The 26,412-nt window shown below is 53.8% G+C and overlaps 1 protein-coding gene across 1 annotated transcript; it reads right to left on the reverse strand.

The window, feature by feature from the left end:
• GPR26 (G protein-coupled receptor 26) lies at nucleotides 1–24,310 on the reverse strand. Its single transcript, XM_028119881.2, has 3 exons — nucleotides 23,643–24,310; nucleotides 14,324–14,437; nucleotides 1–232 (listed from the first exon to the last, which is right to left on the reverse strand). The coding sequence occupies exons 1-3, from the start codon at nucleotides 24,308–24,310 to the stop codon at nucleotides 1–3; spliced, it is 1,014 nt and encodes a 337-aa protein (XP_027975682.1).
• Nucleotides 24,311–26,412: the final 2,102 nt, after the last annotated feature.

Consider the following 26,412-nt stretch of genomic DNA (forward strand, 5'->3'; position numbering starts at 1 on the left):
TCACTCAGAGACCGGCAGAATGTTCTGGCTGTGGGAGTCGCCCGTGAGGCCCGAGGAGTGGAGGGAGCGCCTGTGGAGGATCCTGTTCAGAATCTCTTTGCAGCTTTTGCGGTACTGGTGTCGCAGTAAGGAGTACACGAAGGGGTCAGACGCGGCCTTGCTGTAGGCCAAGCACTTGGACAGCACCCCCCAGTGGGAGCCAATGGGCACCGAGGAGGACAGCTCCACCAGCCTGCGGAGACACGGGGAGCCTGTTACCGAGAGCACAGCCTCCTGGCCAAGCCTCAGCTTCTCTGGGACTGCCTCCCGGACTACAACTTACAGCAGTAACAGGGATGGACGGTGGACATCCACCAGGCCCTTAGTTCATTTCAGCTCCTGCAGTAACCATGCACTTTACACGTGTGACTTCGGGGAACCCCGGGAGATGGGACTACCTCCATTTTGTGTGTGAGGCCATACATGTCCAAGGAGGTTGAGTAATTCGCCTAAGGTCACGTGGCCAGCAAACTACAAAGGCAGGATTTGAACCCAGGTCTGTCTGACTCTGGAACCCAGGCTTACCTAAGAAACAGGCTAGTGGCTAATTGTGTCCTGGCCAGGGACTCCAACTCTGCTCCTGTCCTGCTATGTGACCCTGGGCAAGTCATTTCCCTTCCTTCGGCCTGTCGGTTTTATATGAAAAAGGAGGCGGTTGAATAAGATTATCTCTACAACTAGAAGAGACTGATTCTTTGCTTCAAATCCAGCGCCACCCTTTTAAGAAGGTTGCCTGGGAGGGAGGGCTGAGAATAATTTTGCAACCATTTTGCAAAGCTCAAAGTATATCCCGCATCAGGAAGAATCCACAGGTGACAAAGGCCTCTTCCCAGGGTTGCGATTCTGGTGGCCCTTGGCCACGGCAGCAGTCAGGGGACCCTCAAGTGACCTCATGATACATGGGAGATACAGCCCGTGTCTCAGAGGGGCATTTTTCTGAAAGTCCCCCGGTGTCCATCGAAAAACTCCACTCAATGGCGGTAACGCCAGGCTGTGAGGAAGTGAAAGCCTTCCTCTGTGTAAATGGAATTCCCCCCAAATCACGCCACTTACTCTTTCTCAGGTGTGTCCAGCACCGGTGGCCATATTTGGACCTTATCCAGCATGGACATAAGGTCAAAAAGGCCACAGCTTGGAAATCCCAAGTTACCCTCTCCCTGCCCACTGCCAGATGAGGAACCTGAGGCCCAGATAGGAGAAGGGGTCACCCAGCGTCACACTGCAGGGAGTGAGAGAGGAAGGTCGGGCTCCTGCGCTCTAACTGGGATCCGGCACCTGTCTTCCCCCGGGGCCCGGGCTGTCTGCACGATGGCAGGCAGCGGCGTTCTCAGTGCGGTGGGCCACCCGGGTGAGGCTGCAAAACAGACTGAGCCTGGGCCGTCACTCTGTGCCGCCAACCGGAGTTTTTTCCTTGGCTTTCTTTGGGCTGAGGGCTGTGAGGACAAGCTCAGGAAGGGAAGGAAGAGAAAGCTGGTAGGGTTCAAGCCTCCATTGCCATGCCACCCCCCCTTCTAAAAAAGATTTTATTTACTTATTTGCCAGAGAGAGAGAGAGAGAGAGAGAGAGAGCACAAGCAAGGGGAACGGCAGGCAGAGGGAGAAGCAGGCTCTCCGCTGAGCGGGGCTCGATCCCAGGACCCCAGGATCATGACCTGAGCCGAAGGCAGACACTTAACCGACTGAGCCGCCCAGGCGTCCCCCTTTTTGGAACAGACCCTTAATGAACCCATTCTGAAGCCCCCCTGTTTGGCTTCCTGTTTCCAGAACCACTGGCTACCCTTGCTCTCTGACCTTGGGGGAGAATGTGGCCTGGTTTCTGCTCATGCCCTCATCAGCCCGAATGGGGAAATGGAGCTGTTAGCATTTGGGAAAGCTGCACTTTTAAGAAACCTATTTTGGGAAGTGATGACTTTAAGGGGACAAAAACCCTGAATTTAGAATTCACACCTAATAATAACAATGAAATAGCTGAATGCCAACACATTGTTGCTATGTGATGCCACATGGCTTTTCCAAAATGTCGGCTCTCCTGCATGTCGCTAAATTCAGTCTTAGTGTTCTTGGCTCTCCCGAGAGGACTTATTAAAAGAGCCAAATATCATTAAACCACCCGGCAAGATCAACATGATTATTTGCAGGTTCTGTAGATTTCGCAGAATAAAATGATTTGAGACAATGTAAAATTTCACTGCTAGATAATTAAGAGATAAAATTTATTTCGTTTGCCTCTCAGAGATTTTATGTGAAGTCTCAATTCTCTGCCAGGTCAGGTAATAATAATGCCCAGTTAGTTGCGTGTCTCCTTTGGGCAAAGAACTTGATGTGCGCAGTCTCTTCTCTTACAATGATCCTGTAGAGCGGGAATTATTCCCATTTCACAGACCAGGAAATCCAGGCTCAGGGAGCCAGAGGCTCCTACTTGGAAACCTGGTTCCACCAACTGCAGCCCGAGTGCTGGGACTCAGATCCTCCACCGCAGATGGGACAAGAGGAGTTCTACATCTCCCCCAGCCCCAGAACCCCTTCTCCACGGTTCCACCTGCCCGGGACTTTATCACTTGCCCCTGGCCACAGTCCACACAGTGACTCCTGCTCTGAAAAGCCAGCGTGTGCCCTTCATCAGGGCCTCTAGGCAAAGAGATGCTCTGGATCCGCACAGCCTGGCTGCTGCTCTGGTGGAGCTGCAGGGCCGGGCTGCCTCCTCGCCATCCCCTTCCGTGCTTAGAGGTGGTGGCGGGCAGACCCACTTCCTGCACCTCTGAGCACATGGACCCCTGCCCCACCCTGTGCACCTGCTGTGACTGGCTTTGCGTCCACCTAGCTCTCCCAGTTCCAGGTCCCCATTTTTTCACGGGGGCCGGGATTTCCACATTGCCACGACTGCTTCTTTCTCATTCTAGATCTGGGCAGGGATACCATGTGGCCCCCTCCAGATGACCTCCAGCCCATCTTACATCAGGTCTAGCTCTGCTCAGCCCCTCCGAGTGCCCTCCCCTCCAGGAAAGGGACATTATTGTTCTGATCAGTCTTATTCTCCGTGTGGGCAAGGTCACTGCATGCTACACGTTCCTGCCTTGCTGGGTCTCTTCTCTCTTTAGGGAAAGGGAAAAGCACTTGGTGGATGACTGAACTCCCTTCTCCTGCCCCGGATGGCTCTGACCCAAGAGCCCCGAGTTTAGGGATTATTGGGCTTAGGAATTCATAATGTGGTACATTATGTTATAACCCTTTGTTATATCACCTGCCGTGGGTTGAACTGTCTCCCCGAAATTCCTATGTTGAAGTCCTAACCCCCAGGACCTCAGAATGTGACCTTATTTGGAAGTGGGGCTGTTGCAAACATAATCAGTAAGGACGGGGTCAGCCTGGAGTTGGGTGGGCCCCTAATCCAACATGACCGATGTCCCTATAAAAGGGGTAATTTGGCCACAGAGGCACAGAGAGAAGGCCATGCAGAGATGTAAGGCAGAGAGACTGGGGGATGCTCCTACAAGCAGACTGGGGGATGCTCCTACAAGCCAAGGAGCACCAAAGACTGACAGCAGACCCCAGAAGCCATGGGAGGGTGCTGAAACAAATTCTCCCTCATCCCTGGCCTCAGGAGGAGCCGACCTTGCCAGCACCTTGATCTTGGACTTCGAGCCTCCGGAACTGAGACAATACGCTTCTATTGTTGAAGCCACTCAGTTAGTGGCAGCTTGTTCTGACAGCTCTGGGAAACTAATACACACCCAGTGAGGAAGCCTCTGGGGACGCGGGGGGGACGTTAGGCAGGGCCGGTTGTCTGTGGCTATAACAACACAAAACGGCACCAAGTCCCCGTCCCGTTCCTAGAGCCCTGTGTGCAGCGAGGTAGAGCTCAGGGTTTGCAGAAGCATTGGGCACTGCCTCTTCTTTGACTTCCAGGAAGCAGAGCTTGCTGCCCCCCTTCCCTGACCTTCCATCAAGCACCAAAGTGACTCTCCGTGTATTTACTGCCTGGGATACCAGGGAAACCTCTGCCAGCAGGCTCTATTCAGGGGAAGACGTTTATGCTTCCTGCCCCTGACGCCCTCACACAGCTCCCCACTCAAAGCCCCTAGGGTGAGAGCCCACGCTCTGGGTCCGCAGGGCAGACTGGGGAGAGGGAAGGAGATCCAGGAGCCCGCTTTTCCAGCATTCCAGGTGCTTCTGCAGCACGTGGTTCAGGGGTGCGCAGCGAGTACCCCGGGGGTCTCCGAGCACTGCCAGGATGGGGGGGAGGTGTGAGATGCCGCTGGACTGGGGCCTGTTCACACGTCGGAAGCAGAGCCCAGAGATGGATATTCTTCTGACTCCGGGTGACGCACAGCAGGTCCCTGCAGACCCCCGCCCCGCACCTCACTCCGCCAGTCCTAGGTGCCTGGCTCCAACTCCGCACCCCTCTGCCCTGTATTTGTTAGGGGGATTCTTCCAGGGAGCCATGCTCCTCTCTCTCAGCAGGAAGCCCTCGGATCCAGGTCACTGGCTGGTCCCTGTGCTGGCTGGCACCACAGAGGGCGGATGAGGCCCGGGAGCCCCTGACCCCGCACCCTTCACCCCTATGTCTCATCCCTACCCGGCAGCCTGGCAGTCCTGGTCCCCGCAGGGAGGATGGGGGTACCTTTGCCAGAACTCCAAGACATTTTCTGAGCCTCCAGAGAGACCCGTGTCTCCATTCTGCTCGACAATGAGAATCTCCAAGGAAACTAAATTCTGGGCTGAGGCCAGGACCAGTAAGATCAACAACAGTAGGCTCAGCTCCCCTTCTGGGTCCCCTGGGGCTCAAGGCTTTGACAGCCACTTCACAAACATTCTCTCAAGCCCCTGATAGAGGCCCCCCTGCTGTACAGAGGAGGAACCACAGCACGGTGATGTGCCAAGGCCACACAGCCTGGAAAACCCAGGATTGGAAGCCTGGGCTGTGGGCACCAGTGACCACGTGCCTGCCTGGCGCCAGGATGCCCCTCCCAGCTCCTTGACCCGGTTCCAGGGTACAAAGACCTTTACCTTCAACTCTTGCATGTAAAGCGGTAAATTAGCGCCCTCTCTGTACACCTTCAGTACCTCCTTCATCTCTCCTCCCCACGCTGCCGTGCACACGCATGCCTGTACATACACACACACACACACACACACACACACACACGCTGTGCACCAAAGGCAACGTGGGCCACAGAACATTCTTTGGGAAGCCAGCCTGATGTCTTCCCAAGACTCCTGGAGAACTTGTGTATTTGAAGAACTGTAAGTAATAAGCTGACATTTTACATTTTCATGAGACATTAGAATGGAAGGCATTTTATTAAAAGAATACTAACACTGGACAACCACCTGCATATTAAACCGCTCTGCCATCTACATAATTCCATGACTTTGAAAAGCCACAACAATGGTGCTGTCAGATCCACTAATGCTTCAAAGCCGCACTCTGGTGATTTGGGACAACCGTAATTATTCGGAAGCATATGTCACTGCAGAGATAATAGCCTTAGGAATGCTTCTAGACATGTGAATTTTAATTCAGAGAAAATTAATTAGAGCTTTTGGATGAGAATCTGTTGCGGACCTTCAGACCCTGCTCAAACACTTGGATAAAGTCAGATGTGACCCATCAGGGCTTCAAGGACATGGGAGCCGGTATGAGTAATAGAAGGTAGTGACTCCCCGTAAGAGCGAAGGTGGAGATTTCCAGATGTTTTCCACGGTCATCTGCCATGCCCCAAGGTGCAGGTTTAAGTGGCTCTTTGGTTGGGACAGTCAGTGGAACTTTCTGAAAGGTATTTATTTGCTGCACGGTCCGCACTGTGCCAACCAAGTCTACTGATAGGTCCAGCTGCCAGAGCTGATCGCCTCTGGGCCCTACTCCCGGTCTACCGAAGCTGCTATCAGCCAGGTGGTCAGAGGTGGCCCCATGCAAACCCACCACTTCTACCTGCCTTTACCCATAAGAGTCTGGGGCTATGTCAGGGTTCATACCGAGATGCTCGGGCATAGGAAGTTGGATGGACATCCACCTTGTAGTTGGGCATCTCTATATTTCCAGTTGCCTGGTCCCTAGGCTTTGGAGATGCAGCATGGCTGCGAGGCTAAATTATTGCCAACAGGTTTGATACTGACCTTTAACCCATAATTCTGCCAGTTATTACTCCTGTGACTTGAGGTAACTCATCTTACCTCTGACCCTTGGTAAGACAAGGATTCTAATACTTACCTTGCAGGAGAGCTGTACTAGGTGCAATCAGGTGTGTACTGGTAATCCCTCGGTGCATTACAGGTGTCCAATGAGAGGTGACAGGTGCAGTTATCAAGACTTCGTGTTCTCCAAGAAGGGGAGCTTGAGAACCTATCTGAAGACCTGAATGGTTCTTGACCCAGGCATGATGCTTTCCCCCACCTAAGAAAATTATCAGACAGATGGGAATAGTTGGGGACCCCCTCTGAGCCAGCCAGATCTTCCTGATCGACTCAAAAAGGTGGCAGAGCTCACCGCAGAAGCCCCTTCTCTTCTCCAGTGTTCCAGTTCTGCCAGCTCCCAGCGTTCACCACTGTGGTCCCGACGCGGACCCACCCTCTTGCACGCATCCCCATTTATAAGGCTGGAATGGGTGCAAGCAGCAAAACAGGCCACGTGGATAGACAGTCACTGCAGAGGGGGGGCAAAGATGAGCTTCCCAGCTGGCAGCTCAATGATGGGTTTAAGCGACACCTGGACAGCTGGCTCCCGGTCATCCCCCAAACTGCATCTTTCTGGTTCTGAGTGGGTCACGGCACAGAGTGCCTTCCTACTTCCTTCTGGGAGGAAGGCGGGAGTCCCCGTGTACCCAGAGGAGAAGCAGAGCAGTGCAGCGCGGACTCCGCGCACGGGCTTTGGTTCCAGGCAGACCTGAGCTGGGACCACGGCTGAGTCAATGACTGGATCGGGTGAGGCTAGCACCTGTCTGAGCCTCAGTATCCTCATCTCGAAATGAGGATGGGATGTAAGCATGGAGGGTGGCGCAGGTCCAGGCACAGAGGTGGGGCTCAACAGGATTCGTTTCGGAGCCAGAGCTGGTTCTGGGTCTTGACCTTTTTCCTCTCTGAATTCCACAGGGTCTGGCAGTTGCTGCCTCGGTGGTTTTGACTGTCATGTCCATGCAGGGAGCGAGGTAGAGAACAATGAGTCGGTGCTGCATCTGGAGAGTCCCCGGTGCCGCTCCGTGGCTACCCAAGGCTGGCCTCAGGCCGCCCTGCTCCCTGTGCCTTGTGAGCCCAATGACCTTTGCAGTTCCTTCCCTCTCTGTGCCTCAGGTCCCCCGTCTGCAGAGTGCAGCTCCCACGGCTTGCCCAGCCCACCCCTCAGGAGCACTGTAGGGTCCAGGAGGATAACATGAAAGTGCCTGGAAGGCACAGCATGTCAGGTCCAGCTAACCTGGTGCCAGAACGTAACTCCTAGCTCCCACGGGCCCACCTCTGCCCGACATGCTGCCTCCCGGTGCTTGTTAACCCTCGTGAAGCCAGGAGCCCTACACACCTCAGGGACCTGACTCCTGGCACGGTCCACACCCACCTCATATTCTGGTTGCTTCTTTAGACCCCAGACTGCCGCTGAGCTCAATTCACTTGAACCATCATCAACCAAGCACCTGGCAGGTTGGAGAGACACAGATGCCTACCGCCCCCAGGAGAGCCTGTGTTGCGTGACCAAGGAGGTGACCTCCTTCATCCTGAGCTCTCAAACTCTCCAGGGCTCACCCCTGCCCTCTTCCCAGGGTTTCTGCCTGTCTCAGGGCAGGGTGGCACTCCACAAGGCTTGCTGAGGGTCAGCCGGCTGCCTGAGTCCCGGAGGACCTATGTGATGGTTAATGTCACGTGTCAGCTTGACTGGCCACGGGTGCCTAGATTAAACATTCCGTTTCCAAATGTACTTAGCAGTCGAATCAATGCGCTCAATAAGGCAGATTGCCCTCCCCAACTGGATGGGCCTCAGCCAACCTGCTGAGGACTTGAATAGAGCCGGAGTCAGAGGAAAGAGGAATTTGCCCCTTTCTTTCTTGCCTCAGTGATTGAGCTGGGACATCTCGTCTCACCTTCTCTGGCCCTTGGGCCACGACTTATACCATCAGCTCTCCCAGGTGGCTGGGCCTTCAGATTCAAACGGAGTCACACGCCAGCTTTCCAGAGTTTCCAGCTTACAGAGGGCAGATTGGGGGCCTTCTCACACTCTCTCTACTATCGACCGCTCTGTCGATCTATCGACCTATGTGTTTGTCTTACTTGTCTGTTTCTCTGGAGAATCCCGATACAACATGGTCATTTGACAAGGTGACCTACCCCCGTGGGCAAGAGGGCTCTGGGGAAGGGAGTCAGGGAGCAATCTTTGCATGCCAGATACTACCATGCCACAGCCACAGACGTGAGTGAGAAAGCAGGGGAGGGGTGGAGTCTGCGAAGACCCACTGGAGAGTTCTGAGAGTATGAAGAGCTGGTAGACAGCCCATTGAGGTTGGAGGCCCAGATGCAGCACGGACTCAGTGCGAGACTCTAGGCAATGCAACAGCCCCCTACAACCCAGGCTTGTTTCCTCATCAGTGAAGTGTGTGTGTGAGTGTGAGTGTGTGAGTGTGTGTGTGTGTGTGTGTGTGTGTGTGTGTGTGTGTGTGTGTGTGTGTGTGAGAACTGGAGCTGTGGTTCTCAACACCACTCAGGATTAGAATCCCCTGGGAGGTTTTAAAACCACCAATGCCAGGCACCACACCTGGGGATGCTAATTTAACCGGTCCAGTGTGAGGTCTGGGGGTTTAAGCTCTCCAGGTAACGCTAATGTGAAGCCAAGTTGGCAACCCACAGCAGCTGATTAGGAACTGAAAACCACACAGCCGGTGCCCCTCTCCTCAGGCAGGGGAGGCACTCATTCACTGCCCTTCCCACCCACTCCCGGCCTGGCTTCACACTGCCTCTCAGCACGTGTTCAGCTGGGCACAGGCTGTGGGTTCCTACTGGCCCCCAAGGTGCAACCAGCTTGCGCTCCCTGTATGAGATGCCCATGAGGGGACCTTCCGCTTCCAACACCCACGGCTCTAGGCTCTCCACAAGGAATCACTTCCTGCAAGAAGTTGAATCCTGAACTACGCTTCGGGAGCAGGGTCTCTCTTCAGCTTCTACTGAGGTGGGAGGTCGAGTGTACACTTGGAAACCAGGTTGAAAAGAGCAGGAGAATCTGTCACCACCTGAAGCAACCTGCATTCCAGTGTTGGTGACAATAGACAGGGTTATCTGATGGACTCCCTGTACTCAGTGTGTGGTTCCTGGCCTGGACTTTCAGCAAGAAGGGAGAGTTTGGGGCAGGTTCTCTGGGGGTGAATATGAGAGCAAATCCTGCCCCACCCCACCCTGTTTGGCAGCGTGGACACCCTGGCCATGGAACTGTGGTTCTGATGTGACCTGGGCCACACCCAGCACACACCTGGAGCCCACAGAACTCCCCACATGTAACGAGCACGCGGGCACACGCCCACCTCCCTGGGGTGTGCCTGGGGCCTCCCGTGACCATAAACACGACGCACCCATCAGAATCTCTTCTCCCCTCAGTCATAGGAGGGGTGTAGATGGAGCAGGTGGTTCCAAGACGGGTATAATTTTATGGGAGCTAACTCTGTGTTTATGTGCCAGCCACAAACATCGCTCCCTGCCACCCTAGTTGGGGCCTGATGTCCCCCCATTCAGGCCGTCCAGGAGCCCCTGCCTCGGTGCCCCTGAGGTGGTGGAGGGAGGCAGTGACTTTGTTGCGCCATGGATGCTCCTCAATAAACTCTGATATTGGGCAGGACACTGGATAGGGAAGGAAGGGAGGCAGAGAGTCCTGAGCACTCTTGGAGCGCAGCAGGAACGGGGGCTCCAGGGAAGTGAAGGTCACGTGATATGAGCATCTAGAAGTCAAGGGGAAGACGAAGCTGGGAGGAAGGGCTTCAGCACAACTCCTGGCCTAGGCCTCTCTGACTACAGACGAGTGCTGTCCAATAGGGGACAAGGCAAGCCACAGGTGTGCAAAGATGCAGGTGCAATTAATTTTAATCGTATAGTTTATTTAATCCAAGATATCACCATTCCCCATGGAATCAATATAAAAAGTATATATATATTTGGTCATGCTAAGCCATGGAAACCCAGTGTGCATTTTATACCTACAGTGCGTCTCAATTCAGACAGGCCGTGTTCAAGTGCTCTAAAGGAACCCATGACTGGTGAACCCCTGCAGGGCTCTAAATCTGGCTCAGGCTGTCCCTTCTGCTTGGATCGTCCCTCCAGCATAGCCACGCCCACTTCACAAGGTTGGTCCAGGAAGCTCCAGCCAGGCGAGCTCGTTCTTGCCTCAGAAATATTGGACGCTGTACGTATCGGATGACGTCACATAGTGTTCTGTCTGGGTGCGAGGGCCGTATCTACAGGGTCAGTGTCTCCGCAGAGGAGGTCTCCTGAAGGACCTCACCAACCTATGCCTCCTCTGCAGGGTCTTTTTGATGCTCTGCACAGAGAAGGTGCTGGAGAAACGTGTGCTGGAATGAAATGAGGGAATGTTTGCATATTTTATGAGGTTTGCTTAGGACGGTTCCTTTGTTCACATAAGAAAGCCAGGACAGGAGCAGGGTGGACTGGTGGCGGTGGGGGAAAGAGTCTCTTCGATAAATGGTGTTGGGGAAACTGGATGGCCACATGCAGAAGAATGAAACTGGACCACTTTCTTACGCCGCCCACAAAAATAAACTCAAAATGGATTACAGACCTAAATGTCAGACCTGAAGCCATAAAACTTCTAAAAGAAAATACAGGCAGTAATTTCTCTGACATCAGCCGTAAAAACACTTTTCTAGATCTGTCTCCTCAGGCAAGGGAAACAAAAGCAAAATTAAACTATTGGAACTACACCAAAATAAAAAGCTTCTGCACAGCAAAGGAAACCATCAACAAAGTGACAAGGCAACCTACGGAATGGTAGAAGATATTTGTAAATGACATATCCGAAAAGGGGTTCATCTTCAAAATGTATAAAGAACTTACACAATTCAACACAAAAAGAACAAAGAATCCAATTAAAAGATGGGCAGAGGACCTGAATAGGCATTTTTCCAAAGAAGACAGACAGACGGGCAACAGGCACATGAGAAGACGCTCAACATCACTCATCGTCAGGGAAATACAAATCAAAACCACAATGAGATAGCACCTCACACCTGTCAGAATGGCTAGAATCAAAACCACAGGAAATAACAAGTGCTGGCGATGATATGGAGAAAAAGGGGGCCTTCGTGCACTGCTGGTGGGGATGCGACTTGGTGCAGCCACTGCGGAAAACAGTATGGAGGTTCCGCAAAAGATTAAAAATAGAATTACCATATGATCCAGTAATTGCACTACTGGAGATACATCCCAAAGAAAATGAAAACACTAATTCGGAAAGATATATGAATACCTGTTTATAGCAGCATTATTTATAAAAGCCAAGATATGGGAGGAACCCAAATGTCCACTGACTGATGATGAATGGATAAAGATGTAAGATATATATTATATATATATAGTGGAATATTACTCAGCCATAAAAAGAATGGAATCTTGCCATTTGCAACAACATGGATGGAGAGCTGGGGAGTATAACGCTAAGTGAAACAAGTCAGAGAAAGACAGATACTATGTGATTTCACTCATATGTAGAATTTAAGAAACAAAAAAGAAGAAACAAAGAGAAAAAACAGACAAAAAAACAGACTCTTAAATACAGAGAACAGAGAGGTGGTCGCCAGAGGGGAGCGGTGGGCAGGGGCTGGGTGAAAGAGAGGGCATCAAGAGTGCACTTGTCAGATGAGCACAGAGTAATGCACAGAATTGTTGGATCACTGTATTATACCCCTGAAACTAATACCACACTGTTTGTTAATTATACTTCAATAAAAAAGTAAAGTTAAAATTTACCCCCCCCCAAAAAAGAGTCAAGATAGGAGCCAGGACGGTGGTGGCAGTGAGTGGGCCTGGGGGTGGCTTCCCCAGAGCTGTATTTTGTATGTATGAGGTTTTCTGGGCATAGCTTTTTCTCCTTAGTAAGTTGCCATTCATCCCCATAAAAGAGGAACAGTTCTGTGAATATTTTTAAAAACCCCAAGTGCATCAAATCCATTTGGAGGGAACATATTGCATTGTGAATCTACTATCAATTTTACTGAAATGTTATTTTCTGGGCACCATTAGATGAACCAGGCTATAATCAGAAAAAAAGGAAAATTTTGTTGGGAAATGAGATTAAGCCAGAGAAAAATCCAATAGTTTAAAGCTGGAGCCACATTACCTAGTCTCCTCTGAGGGTTCAAGTTCCCGTCGTCAGCCCACAGGTCCCCTCTCCGGTGGGATCTAAGAGGAGAGCCGTCTGCCTGCCCTCCCCTGCCATTGCCTCTTTCCTCGTTGGATTAATCCCCTCATTGCACGCGCCAGCCCATCACAAGTACAAGGGAGGGAGGGCCAACCACAGATGTCATCCATGCCAGGCCTGTGCTATCCACGCTCCCCATGCTCAAAGGCTTCAATCCTCAAAACAACCCTAAGTGGCAGGCACTGCTCACTTCGATGGGAGGCCGGAGGCTCAGAGAGGTGGTATCACTGGCCCAGGGTCACACAGCAGGAAGAAGTGCAGCTGTGGTTTGAACCCAAGTGGGCACGTTCCAGAGCCTATGCTGGTCACCGCCCCGTGGCCCCGCCCTTAGACAGCAACAGAAACCCACTTGTCTCTGCCTGGGTTTCGTGGACCTTGGAAAACCTGATCTATGCAAGCTCCGGAATCCCGGCGGGATGTGGCGCATCTAGACCAAGGGTTCTCACCCAGGGGTGATGCTGATCCCCAGGGCAGTGTCTGATGACATTTCTAGTTGTGAACACTGGGGAGCAGGAGCGGGGTAGTGGCGAGTCGTTGGGTAGAAGACACAGTGCTGCTAACGGCCTCCAATATGAGCGGCCCCACCCGAAAGGGGATCCCACACAAAATGTCAGTAGTGGGGAGGGGAGGTCTAGTCAACGGTTCTAGAAGGAAGAACTATCGGCTCTTGCTCTGCCCAAGTCAGACCTACCCAGAGCCCTGCAGACCGTCCCAGGTCCTACATGCAAAGCGAGAATTCCCCCAGAGAAGGCGGCTGTGAAGAGATAGGGGAAGACGCTCCAAGAGAAGAAAAGATGGGGGCTGCCGTGGGGGAGTAGGGCCCCTAGGAGGAGGGGACAGATGTTCTCCTGGGCCAAAGAAAGCGGATGGCACTACAGGGAACCAGATGTCAGCTCAGGAGAAGGACGCACGGGAGGTACAGGGAGACCTTACAGTGGGCTCCGCCTCCCCAGAGCATGCAAGCCCACCCTGGGAGAGAGCTGGGCAGGGGGTCCCTTCCGCCTGCCAGCTGAGGACACCACGGGATGCTGGGATGCTGGGCTGTGTCCTCATTCAATCTCTCTCTCTCTCTCTCTCTCTCTCTCACACACACACACACACACACACACACACACACACCCTGCACAGATCCTACTTCCCAGGCTCAACACCCACTTCCTAATCAAACATCAAAGTCCCTTTTTATCGTCAACTTCCTAAACAGTGAAGCCATTCCGGATACAGAGTTGTGGTTTCTTTTTCCCCTCCAGTGTGCAAAACTGATGGGATGATGCTTTTTTGCCTGGCTAAAGCACAAGAGAGAAATCCTGCAGCTAGAGCGGGTTGGGTTTTGGAACGCACGGCCCCGCGGTCAGCAAGCTGCACCTCGGAGCACAGGCGGTGGAGGATGGGAGCGAAGGTGGCCAGCTCACAACGCCTGCGCTAACGAGCGGGAGGTGCCCAGAGCGGCGGGGCAGGCAAGCCTACCTGGCTGGGCACGGGGCGAGCTCCCTGCTCCCTGGGCCAATGGCACGTGGTGCCTGCTGTTGACCAGGGTGTCCAGGCAGAGGACGCCCAGGGAGCAGGGCCACACCGTGCTCAGTGGGCAGTGGGAACCCAACCAGGGCAAGGTGTTTCCTCTGTCCATTCTCCACTTTCCTTTCCTTTTGGGGCTCTTGGGGCTACACGGTTAGACGATGTGATTTGGGAATCAAGGGGAGAGTCTTTCCCATCCCTTCTGGTTCTGAAGGCTGCATGCGCCCTCCTTCTCACCAAACCTGTCAAGTTCACTGTCACACCCCAACACCCGCTCTGGAAACATGTGTCCGAGAGAGAGGCCGGTGACTGCTCCAGGTCACGTGGGCCCTGCTTTGCCCTTCAAAGGCCCAGTCCGGCCGGTGAGGCTCACCTGGTGATCACGTAGGGCGCGAAGCATATGAGGAAGGTCCCTATGAAGGTGCTGATCTTCCTGGTGGCGCGCTGCCGCCTCCTTCTCTGCTCCTCCAGGCAGCGTTCCCGCACACTGCGCATGAGAGAGGGGAGGATGACTTGCTATTAATGAACACAGGCAGGGCGTTGAGTGCAGGGGCTCGGGGAGGAGCCAGAGAGACCTGAGGTCAAGTCCCGGCCATAGGCGTGTGAGACCTTGGACACGTGCATGACCTAGGACACGTGCGTGACATCGCTAAGCCTCAGGGTCATCATCTGTGAAATGTGCATAGTAATATAATAAAATGCCACCAAGGGCTCTTTGGAAAATTAAATGCAAAAAGCACACAGATGCACGGAATGCATTCAATGCGTAAAGCACATAAAGCAATTAACACAGTGCCCAAGGGCAAGTAAACATAAATTCTCATTGTTACTACTCATGAAATTCACTGATCACCTGCTGTATGCCAGTGCCAGAGTCTACATTCTCTGAGTAGTATCTCCAATTCTTGTCTTTACTGATATTCATCTTGCTGGGTGTGCTCGACCTGCCATGTGGGTTTCACCTGCCCTGTTTTACAGTGAATAGCATGAGCTCAGTGAAGCCAACTGGTTTGCCCAGCTGGTAAATGGAGACAGGATTTGAAGCCTTGGCTGTTTCTCAAAGCTGGTCCTTTCTACCTGGGCTGACCTGGACTCTTCCTTTCCTCCACGCCTTCAGTCCTGGATCTTCCATCCCAAAGCCTCAGCCCTGCCTGCAGCTATAGACACTGCCTTAGGGGGTCACAGGGAGAAGTCACTTGGTTCCTTCAGGGACCAAGCTCAGTGAAGCTAATAGAACGTTTAGTCTCTGGGAAATCAGGGACACAGCTTAGAGGATGGAATCAGGAGCTTGCTGCCTATGCTTCTAACCACAGCCCGGTCCTGACTCCACCAGCTCCAGGGACTTCCGAGAACTGACATCTCATGCCAACTGAGAGAGGTGGTTTGTGCAACCTATTTCCTGTAGGCACAGGGTAATTCATGAGCACCAGTGAGCTTTCCGTTACCACCATCAGAGAGCCCGAAGGGCCAGTCCAGCTGTAAGGTCTCACATGCTCCATTTCACGGGATTCCATGTGGGCAGGTGTTTCTACTATTTATTTATTTATTTTTAAGATTTTAACCATTTGAGAGACAGAGAGCGAGCATGAGCAGGCCGGGGGGGGGCGGTCAGAGGGAGAGGGAGAAGCAGACTCCCCACTGAGCAGGGAGCCCGATGCAGGGCTCGATCCCAGGACCCTGAGATCATGACCTGAGCCGAAAGCAGATGCTTAACCGACTGAGCCACCCAGGCACGCCATCTACTGTGTATTTTTAAAATAAATCACATTATTCCAAAAACGCACAAGGAGGAAGACTGCAGACAGAGCTGCCCAGGATGTGGAGATAATCTGGCCGATAATATAGGCCCTTGCTATAGAGCCCCAGCTCCAGAATTAGGCCAGTCTGTTCGAGGAAAGCAAGGGGCGGAGGGAATGTGCATGAGCCAGGTTCACAAGCAGCAAGAATGCCAGGGGGGCGACCTCCCCCTCCTTCCACAAGGACTACTGTTTTAACAGTGAATTAAAACGGGCCCCTGAAATTCTTGCAGGACTGCTTCCCCTTGCCTTGGAATGTAGAGTTGGGAACGGGAGTTTGGTTTTATACAAACAGGTTTCACACTGGCTGAAAAAGTATTAACCATTAAATCACACTAGTAATTAATTTATAATAACTAATATTAATAAAAAACCACATTTCTTGAGGCTTTAACCCGTCCCATCTCAGACACTTTGACGGAGCGTCGTGTGCGTTAGTTTATTGATGCTCACAATGTCTCTGTACACTGACAACAGATACAACTATAATCTTTGTTTTTTTTTCAAATAAGCAGATGAGGCACAGAGGGGTTAAGTAACTTGCTCAAGATCACACAGCTGGTGAGTAGTGGTGATAGGATGACCAACTTGTCCTGGGTAATCGGGACTGTCCTGGTTTTAGCACAGAAAGTCTCATATCCTGGATGCTTTGCATGGGACTGGCCCAGTTTTAAAATGGAAAACCCGCCTCCACCCAGAGCAATCCAGGGCAGTCTGTTGCCCCAGGTGATAACAGGATCTGAACCCAGGCCATCTGACTTTGGAGGCTTGGGTGTCGTCTCCCAACTAGTGGGGGGGTCTTCACCAACCCCTTGGGAGGCACCAGGGTATCATCTTATCCAGAAAATCTGAAGAATACAGCCAGTGGGGGAGGAGGACTGGGGGACTTCGTCTGAGGTCACCCAGCGAGAGTCAGTCTTAATCTCCTGGCTCCCCATTTATACTTGGGTCTCTGCAGAGTCTTCTACCGATGTCCTCTGGCTCTCGTAACGTGTGCACGATATGGGTGGGCATGGAGAGAAGGCACAAGTCCCCACCCAGGAGGTCTGGATGCCATGAGGTAACCAATTCATCTTGGTCTGCCCGAGATGGTCCTGGTTTTAAAACCCAAAGTCCTGCATCCTCAGAGAGCCCCGTCAGTACTTGGCAAACCAGGACGATGGGCACCCTAGGGCATGTGCGTTTGGTATATTCTCCATAACACAGGCCCTTTTGTTTTAATATTGAAATATATCCCCCCAAATGTTCATGTAATGGACTTGAGAATTGTTGGAGATTTGGGACCTGAGCCATCATGGTACACTCAGCCCCTGAGAGGCATAGGGCATTCTAGGTATCTCCTAAAAAATGAGCACCACATCAAGGGTACCCCAGAGAAACTGACGGTGGCACTGGGGCTGGGCCCTCCTCCCGTCTGTGACCGTGACAATGTTGTCCATTTCTCAGATGCTTCAGAATAACCCCAATGAATGAAGGAGCTCTGAGTGAGATGCCCTAGTCCCAGCTCTGCCCTCATTGCTGTGTGGCCTTGGGGAAGTCACTAAACCTCTCTGAATCTGGTTCCTCGTTTACCCAAGGGGAATTTCATAATAGCTATAACTAGAGCTACCATTTATCAGGCACAGAAATGACTCATCAGCTAGCAAGCTCTTGAGGAGTGAGGAGCTTCCTCCGGCACCCCCAGGACGGACTGAACTCCCTGCTGAGGGGCTGAGGACCCAGTTGTCTCCCCTCTCCTGGCTGTGCCAGATAGTCCTTCCTTAAAGACATGAGGAATACTTAAAAGCAGATATTGGTAAAAGCTTCGGAGGTCTTTGGGAAGAAAAACAGACATATTTCAGTGACCCGAAAGGAATAAAATAGACATTGTATAGACTGGAATGATCAGCGTCCCTACTGTACACGGTCAAAATCTGTGGGGAATAATTCTCTCTGTTCTTGCAAAGCTTTGTACAGCAGGAAGCATTGCATGGCGGGCACTTACAGACAAGTTACTTCTGTGGGTGCCTGCAGTTCAAAGCTCAACATCTGACAGACAGAAAACACCTAATCCGTCTATGTGGTATGAAGGGATGAGCCCTTAAAAAATCTCTTAGAAAATTAAGTCTCAATCATTTTTTTTAAGTGACCTCCTCAAAAGAGATGATGGTAGAAACCTGTTCTGAAACCGATTTTTTTTTTTAAGTGAGCCTTAAAAATCTTGAGCCAATTGGACAAAGCAAGACCACGAAAGCTGCCACTAACCTGGAGGCCTTTCTTGTTAATAGTGTGGTAGTAAGCGTGTGGCCCCAGAGCCTGACGTCTGGGTTCAAATCCAGGCTTTGCCACTTAATTGCTGTGTGGCTTTAGGCAAGTTACACAACTTCTCTGTTCATCAGCCTCCTCATCTCTAAAATGACAGTTCTAAGAGTACCTATCTCCTAGGGTCTTATTGAGATTAACATCCAAAAAGTACCTAGGACAGCGTCTGACTCAGTAAGCACTCAATAAACGCTAACCATGATTATTATCTATTCAACATGTTTACTGAATGATTACCATGTCCCAGCACTATCTTGAGCTCCAAAACCACAGGGCTCCCTCCCACTATAAAAGTCTTCTTTCTGCCCTGTGCATGTATGAGAGACAGACAGACAGAAAGACAGAAAGAGCGGCAACCAGGGGCCATGCCAGAGGAAGGAGGTCTGAGCTGACTCCTGACTCTCATGCTGGCTCTGTGACCCTCTCTGGCCTCCAGGAACCCAGTGGATACTGTCTTAATGGCCCTTGGCATGCCGCAGGTGTCTGAGGTGGATGCCGTGTCTGGGTTAGCATCCACATGGGCCTAGGCATGTCTCTGCTCTGAGACAGACTGGCTAGACCCTACAGTCACACAGTCATGTCTAGTATGGGAAACCCCCTCATCCACCTAACTCAGCTCACAGATGGAGAAAATGAGGCTCAGAGAAGAGAGGAACTTGCCCCCCTCCCCGAGAGAGTGAGATGCTAGCAGAGCTAGCACCCAGTTACTGACTCCCGGTATGGCGCTCCTGGTCAGGAACCACACGGCTGCTTCCCCGAACTCCTGCAAGAGGACGGATCCATCTTCCCTGCCCAGAGCCCCTCCTCCCCCCCCCATTTCCAGGTAAGGCCAGGGGGATGGCAGCAGAAGGAGGGCAGGGCAGCCGTGCAACCCTCTTGCTTATCATTATTGTGAAGCACAGGATGAGAGCAGCTTGCCTGCGCCCAGAACAACAGAATAAAATCACTCTGCACTTGCTCTCATTTTTTCCTCCACCACAGCTTTGCAAAACTGAGCTCCTTGACATCTTGTAGCCCTGTGAGCTGTTATTTTATTTATTTGCAGATAAGGACACAGAGGGCCAGCTGGGCTTACGCCATGCCAAGGGTCCCACAATGAGTTTAGGACAGAACCAGGACTCCTGACTCCAGGATCTGGGGTGTTTCCCCCAGATCCCACTGCCCTCCATAGGATCACAGAGAAATAAGCAAGCTGCGTCTAGCCACATGAATGCATTCTCCAGATAGTTCTGGGCAGCTGGAGTCCTCAGACTTGTAGGCTGACTCTGCAGTGCAGAGGGTAAGGGGCCCCAAATTCCCCTGGCCAGCAACATCCTCCCCAAGTACAAGCAAGGGCACCAGCGTAGGGCTTTCCAAGAGCTGACATAGGACACAGCTTCCTTGTGACAAAGAGATGGGCTTTCTGGCATCGTAACATATGGGGCCAAAGAGATGTTCCCCAGTAGGCATCAATAAATGGCAGAATGAACAGAGAAGGCCAGGAATATCTGAAGTGAATAAATGAGGCAATCACAGCCCAAATCTTCCGGTCCCAGACACCACCATGCCCAGCACGATGGTCTGGGCCCTCAGTGGTCTCCAGATGACGGCAGTTGGTCCTGAGCGCATGCTCCAAGTACCCCCAGGGCAATCCAGATTTGTTTTCTGGCTTTTAAAGAGAACAAAACAAAAGGCAAAGGAACAGGCTGACCAATAGTGGAGCTGACCTTGAGTTTGGGGTCAGGATGCTGGTGTGGAAAGTCATGTCCTCAGATCTCACAAGAGGGGACCTTATCCTGGGTCCTGGATGGTGAGGCGGACTACGCCCCTCCCCACGAAATGAAGACTTCATGTGCCCACCCAGAGCCCACATCATCCATTCTAGATCAAGCTCCAAGGACCCGGAACCCGGAATTCCCTGCCCAAATGCCCCGATCCTACTTCCAGAACATGAGCAGGCACCGTCCCCAGGCCCATCCTCCAGAGGGTGGACAATGCCACAGGTGTGCTCGCTTGGGGCCTGAGTAGTGGAGGCTCCTCGTGGTACTGGGTAGAGCCAGGGGTGGGGAGGAGAGGCAGGGGCTGTGTGCTTGGAGCCAGCTCAGCTTTCCCCACCATGGACGAGGCTGAACTCCAAGGAGCCTGAGAATTCTAAATTTGAACCCAGCCTTGCAAAGTGTTATAAATGTATACTTGTCAAGGTAGGAGGATAGAACATATTTCATTTAACAGTTTGTAAGCTTAATTTAGAACTTCTAAATATTTATATAGATGATTTATGAGCCTCTATTTGCACTTTTGTCCCATCTATAAATCTTAAGGGCAGAACCAGGCACAAGTTTTGGCTTGAAACACATCCTAGACCTGTTAAATTAGGCAAGTGCCTTTGCCCTTCTTCCCTGGGTCTCCCAATTTCCTCACCTGTAAAATCAAGGGCACAGTGAGGTTATCTCCATGGGCCCTTCCATTTCCTATGCCACAGCTCGGATGCCCTCCAGGGTGGACCCTTTAGCCAACCCTCCCTAGACCCTGATCACAAGGATGAATGTGCTTCACCATCCCGTGGAGAAGTCCCTGACCCATCCCGATGAGTGGCGGCCCTCAGCTGGACTGGGGGACCAGGGATGTCACGTCGGTGCCCCGGCACCCCACCTTTGTCCCACGTCAGGTGAAAGCCCACAACTCTCAGCACCAGGGAGAGGACCCACCATCCCTCGTCCGGAGCTGTGGTTTGGGAGAACAGAACCAAGCAAATGGAGCAATCAGAGGACCAGGTGGGTAATAAATATTAGGAATTCTTAATTGCTTTACGAATGTCGCAACTTGAAAAACCACCACAGGAAGACAGGAGTGGGGAACGTCTCTCAGGACAGATTTAATTTAAACCAGAGGGTCTTTTGGCGTTATTGAAACCAAGGAGTCCAGTCTGCCACTCACGGGGTTAAACACTCTGTGGGAAGAGCAGGCCCCAGCAGGGAGCTTTCTGACAAACGTCACCCTGGGCCTCAGGGAACTCAAAAACGGGTCCCTCCTAATTAAGTCTCAGGAGGCCGTTAGTGTGGTGGCTGTTAAGGAAAACTTCCAGCGAGCAATGACTCCACCTCCCGCCCTGGCTGTCCAGATAAGGAAGCCTGGCTTCTGCTGATCCCCAGGTGCCCCTGGCTGTCAACACCAAACCAGCCCGGGAGGCTTGGCTGATCTTTCTGGAGCTTTCGTGCCTAGGGCTTGGAGGCTCAAGGGGCAGCCTTCTCCGTCAGACCGAGCTAGCTCTGCAGTTTCTCCTTTACGGAGAGGAAGAGTTTAGAGCTGCCAGGAAAGAAGGCTGTGGATCAGCTGCGAGGAAGCTGGTGCCCTCCTGTGTGTGCCCATCACCCACCCTCTCGCTCTGGGGACCTGACTCTGTGCAGAAGGCAGGTGGGGTTCACTGAAGGGACAGTGCCGTCACATCTGCTTGCTACGCCGTAACCTCAGGCCGGCCCTCGGCCGGTGGGGTCTGTCTGAACTGGCCGAGGGCCATCCCTGCCCCAGGAGCCCTTCCCCTACCCTGGTGCAGACTAGCGCTATCCTTTGGCCCCGCACGGCCCCATGGCACTGGGAGTCGGGGTTCCTGAAAGCATCCCAGGGCTTCGAAGAGGTCAAGGTTCCCCCAGAGGGGACCAGAGGGAGCATGCTGGCCTGGAGCCAGTGACGGGTTTGCAAGAGTGGAGATGGCCTTATATCCCAAATGGGCTAAAAAGAAGCCACGGCCCCTCCTGTTCTGGAACGTGGAATGGCAGCAGGGATGGGACGTGCACTGGTCTGAATAAGAACGGATTCCTTTCCTGGTTCAACACCTTCTCTGCCTAGACTCATGGTGGGAGGGCCCGTGATAGGAATCGTTCTGGTCCCGGTTGTTCAACAACATTCCCTCAGCTTCTAAAACAGCCCCAGTCAAGTCCTGGGGATGCACCTTCTAAAGTGAGGTCCTCACGCCCCGGGAGATGGCAAAGGGGAGCAGTTCTGCAATTGCGGCTGCGGAGTATTTCCGAAAGCGACACTGAACCGTCAACAGATGCGGGCAGTGAGTCAGCCGTGTCTTTGTAGTCGGCGTGAATGCATGTCCCCTATGACGTGCACATGTGGTGACCCATCTGTTAGACGTGCAGTCTACACATGAACACGTGCAACTGTGTGCGTGCGGCTCACACGTGTGTACACGTGGGTTCATAGGCCCTGGTGTCTTTGTGCTATTGGGCATTCACATGTAAACACTGTGCATGATTCCGCGGGGAACACTCTGTGGCTGGAAGCCTTGGCCCGGCACGGAATGAGGGGCCATTCTGGGGCGAAACAGTGGACACACGCGTGCATGCCTTTGCGTGCGCAGACACAGTAAAGTTTAAGGGCTCTTCTTTCTATTGCTCATGGGCAGAAACAACTCACACTGAAGGAACGCTTGCTCAGACTGGCACGTCCAGTCTGTCCACCTCAGCCACAAGCTTGCTTCTCCTTGGGTGGGGAGGGGCATCCACACCGTAAGGACCCAACTCCCTCACTGCCCCCAGCCACCCCCCTGAGGAGTTCTCTGTCTAGCTCGCTTTCTGCACCATCTGGAAGCCAAAGCCCCCTGATTTAGGGTCCTGGGCGACAGAAGGGAAGGCTGCCCTTCCCTGGGGTGATGAGATCTAAAACGGCAGAGTCCTCAGAGACACCACCAGGTGTTTCCTTCCTTGGGTTCCTAGTGCCATAAGGAAAACCAAGGTGAGCTCAGGACACCTCAGCTAAGAGTTTCCTCCTTCCTTCCCCGAAATGCTCCAGGGGATGGCAGGAGTTCCTAGGGAGTGGCTGCACCTGAAATGCCCACCCCGACCTGCCTTTCTGAGACAGTGGCCCGGTGAGGGTGCAGGTGGGGTGGGTGGGGTTTTCCCAGGAACCTCGTGGGTGACACTCCCCCTGCAAGTGCCTCCGGCCTCCAAGTCTGGGGGCCACAGGGCAGTGCCGTTTGGGAAGAGCAGGAGAAGCCCCCCTCCAGTTCCCTCAAGAGCCCTTCAGATGCTCCTTTAAGGATCCACAGAGGAAGGTGCAGCCCGAGGACTGTCTCACACACACAGGATCAGGAGACAGAGGCAGTGCCACACACAGAGAAAGGAAAGACCCAGAAAAGCACCATGTTCCCACAAGAGCTCTCGAGGGGCTCCCCAAGCATCTAAGCCACACTCTCAGGGCCCTCATCAGAACCCTTTAAAGGACTCAAGCAGTGAACAGAGATCACTGCCTTCTCGCGCGCTGTTTAAAGTGAAATCTACAAACACATCAAAGAAGTATCAGAGAAGTCCAACAGAGTTCTGACTCTGCTTTCTACCCCGAGGCTTCAAAAAACGTACATACTGTTTCACCCACGTTTTTGGTGGTTTGCTTTGTGGATGCTCTAAGCACCCGTCTCAAGACCGGCAGCACTTGTCCCTCCCCCGACCCGAGTTTTCAGAAGCAGGAATGGAGGCTCCGTGGCATAGGGGCCTGCTCGAGGCCACAAGCTGGGGCGTGGGGGGACACAAGAACCCCCTTCCTCCCACCAAGAGCCCTCCCCAAACTGAGCCTCCCCTCCCACAGCCCTGCCCCCGGCCCCCCCACCCTCACCTGGGGTGGATGTCGACGAGCAGCACGAGCGTCTGCATGGTGATCACGTCGATGCGCTTGCAGTGGAAGCGAGCCACCTTGAGCACCTTGAGGTACGTGCAGCAGAGCACGACGAAGGACAGCAGGAAGCTGAGCGCGTGGAAGGCGCCCGTGAAGACGGCGAAGCGCAGGCGCTCGTCCGGCCGCCGGCTGCACAGCGTGCACGACGCGTACAGCTGGTGGAAGCCGAGCCAGGACAGGGCGAGCGCGGCGGCGGGGAAGGCGAGCGCGTGCAGCCACGTGTAGGCCACCATGAGCGCGGCGTCGCGGAGGCGCATCTTGGCGCGGTAGCTCAGCGGGAAGACCACGGCCACCCAGCGGTCGATGCTGAGCGCGGCCATGCTGAGCATGGAGTTGGTGGCCAGGAAGGTGTCGAGGAAGGCGGCCAGGCGGCACAGGCGGTCCCCGGCGGGCTGCCGCTGCGCCACGACGCCGGCCAGCGTGAGCGGCATGTTGAGCACGGTGCACAGCAGGTTGCCGCACGTGAGGTTGAGGGTGAAGAGCGCCGGCGCCTGGCGGCGGATGTCCGCGCTGTGCAGGAGGCACAGCAGCACCAGCGCGTTGGACAGCAGCGAGACGCCCATCGTGCCCACCAGCAGCCCCGCCAGGCCCGCGTCCCACGAGTTCATGGTGCGCGCCCGCCGCGGCGCTCAGGGCCCGCCACCCGGCACCGCCATGGCGCCCCCGCCGCCGCTCAGCCCCGCGTCGCCGCCGCCGCCGCCGCCGCCCCGCGGTCCCCCAGCGCCCGCCGCCATGGGCCCCCCGCGCCGGCGCCCCGGAGCTGGCTGCCCGGCGCCCGCCCGCGGTCCTCACCCCATCCCTCTACCCGCGGTCTGCCGCCGCGGCGCGCACGCCCGCCGGCTCCCTGGCTCTCTCGTCCTGCCCTCTCCCTGCTCGCTCTCCCTTTCTACTCTCCCCTCCACTTTCTCGCTGCCTCCCGCCCGCTCCCTCTCCCGCTCTCTCCTGGCTGGGCTTCTCTTCCCTCTCTCCCACTGCTGTTCTCTCCGTCTGTCTCTCCCACCCCCAATTTTCTCCTCCCCTCCGGTTCCTCCCCCTCCTCTTCTCTCCCTCTCTGGAATCCGGCTGCTTCTATCACAGAAATCCCCGCTGATGCGCACACGCGCCCTCACACACTGAAGAGAACCGGCCCTGAAGGCTCCGGTGCAGGGTGATTGGCTCCTTGTAGCTCCCCCGCCCCTCCAGCCCTCCCAGCCCTCCCCTCTGTGTGTCCAAGACAGGCTGAGTGAAGGAAGTCTGTCTGAGAAAAGGGACGGATGCCTGGGCACCTTCACGCCTCAGTGCCACCTGTCCCAGCCTGAGCACCAGCCCCGCCAGACCCTGACATGGAGGTCCTACCCATCTGTGCCCGCCGCAGCTGCCCAGGGCTGATGTGCTCCTCCCTCTCCAGGCTGAGCTGGGAGAACTCAGGGAGACTCCTTTGGCTGAGAGCTGAAGGAACCCACATTTCTCCATCCTGCATGACCAAGGGCCTGGCTCCAGGGCACCTACGGTGCTCCTGTGGGTGCTCCGTTTGCCAGGTCCTCTTGCCCTCACCTTTCAGCCACAGCTTCTCCAGTCCGCTGGGGGGATGCTGCAACTCACTGTGACATCCTCTGGGCATCTCCCGCAGCCAGGAGAGGGCTTTGTCTGACCGCGAGCCCTCACAGTTGGATCAGCCTGTCTGTCCACAGTCAGCCTCAGCAGAGCTGTGGTGGGGCTCAGCATTCCCGGCCTGAGTTCCAGCTGCTGCCATCAGTCAGCCACACACACCATCTGCCCTGGGTCTGGTGAGACAGCAAGTTCCAGTTTATGAAGGACCTGGATGACATAATGTGCGGAAGCTCATTAGAGAAAGGGGAAGATGGTGGGTGGCCTGGCTTGGTGGCAGCCTCAGGGACTCTGGGAGTGCAAGGTGTAAGCCTACCCTCAGGAAAGTGTGCAGAGACAGTGGCCCTTCTGTCCTTTTACCAAGACCCTGTGGGGAAGGTGTGTGGATCAGAGCTTCCCTCCCCCACCCTGAGAGCCTGATTAAACATTTACCAGCACACCACTGCCATCCTAGGACCCCGCACAAGTCACTGAACCTTGTTAAGCCTCGGTTTCCTTCTTTACCTTTCAGAGCTCTGATAAACAGTAACCCACGATGGTGTGTGCAGAGCTTTGCCTCCCAGGGGAAGAAACGGAGCCGAATGTCAGCCATCTCCACATCGCTTGGCCCCCTCACGGGGCGCACAGAATTCAGGGTTGGATACGTGTCTTCATTAGATTCTTGGTGTGTGACATCAGAGTGAGATGTTCATCTGTGCGTCTCCCCGGCTCCCAAAGACTGTCCCCACACAAAGCCCCTGGCATGAGATAGGTGTCCGCACACTGCTGTAGAGTAAACGAATCAAGGAATACATTTCTGGGGACACCATTGGGTCCACGATTCTCACACTTTGGTATTTCTCAGGCTCACCTGATAAACTTGGGGTACTGGTTAAAGATCGAGGTTCCTGGGTCATACTTGGGGTTTCCAAATCAGCAGGTCGGGGGCACTGCACTGTCAGTGGGCTCCTTAGGTCACTCCAATGAGGGTGATCTATGAGGATGCCCGAGGAGAACGCTCAATGAAAAGTGGGCCAGTGGACTGGCTAGATGTCTGCTCAGCACCTGGGCACATCCTCCAACAACAGCCTGACATTCTGGCCTGGAGGGACACGCTGAAGGGTCACCAGTGTGTGTAGGAAGC

This window comes from Eumetopias jubatus, unplaced genomic scaffold (assembly GCF_037043125.1).
Source record: "Eumetopias jubatus isolate StellerSeaLion01/CBP00866 unplaced genomic scaffold, mEumJub1_p1.0 scaffold_17, whole genome shotgun sequence".
NCBI classification, from domain to species: Eukaryota; Metazoa; Chordata; class Mammalia; order Carnivora; family Otariidae; genus Eumetopias; species Eumetopias jubatus.

Coding starts and splice junctions, on each gene's coding strand:
- GPR26 (XM_028119881.2), bottom strand. CDS start 24,310: ATGAACTCGTGGGACGCGGGCCTGGCGGGGCTGCTGGTGGGCACGATG. Junction 14,438..23,642: donor CTCGTCGACATCCACCCCAG/GTGAGGGTGGGG, acceptor TCTCATGCGCAG/TGTGCGGGAACGCTGCCTGG. Junction 233..14,323: donor GCGCCCTACGTGATCACCAG/GTGAGCCTCACC, acceptor GTGTCTCCGCAG/GCTGGTGGAGCTGTCCTCCT.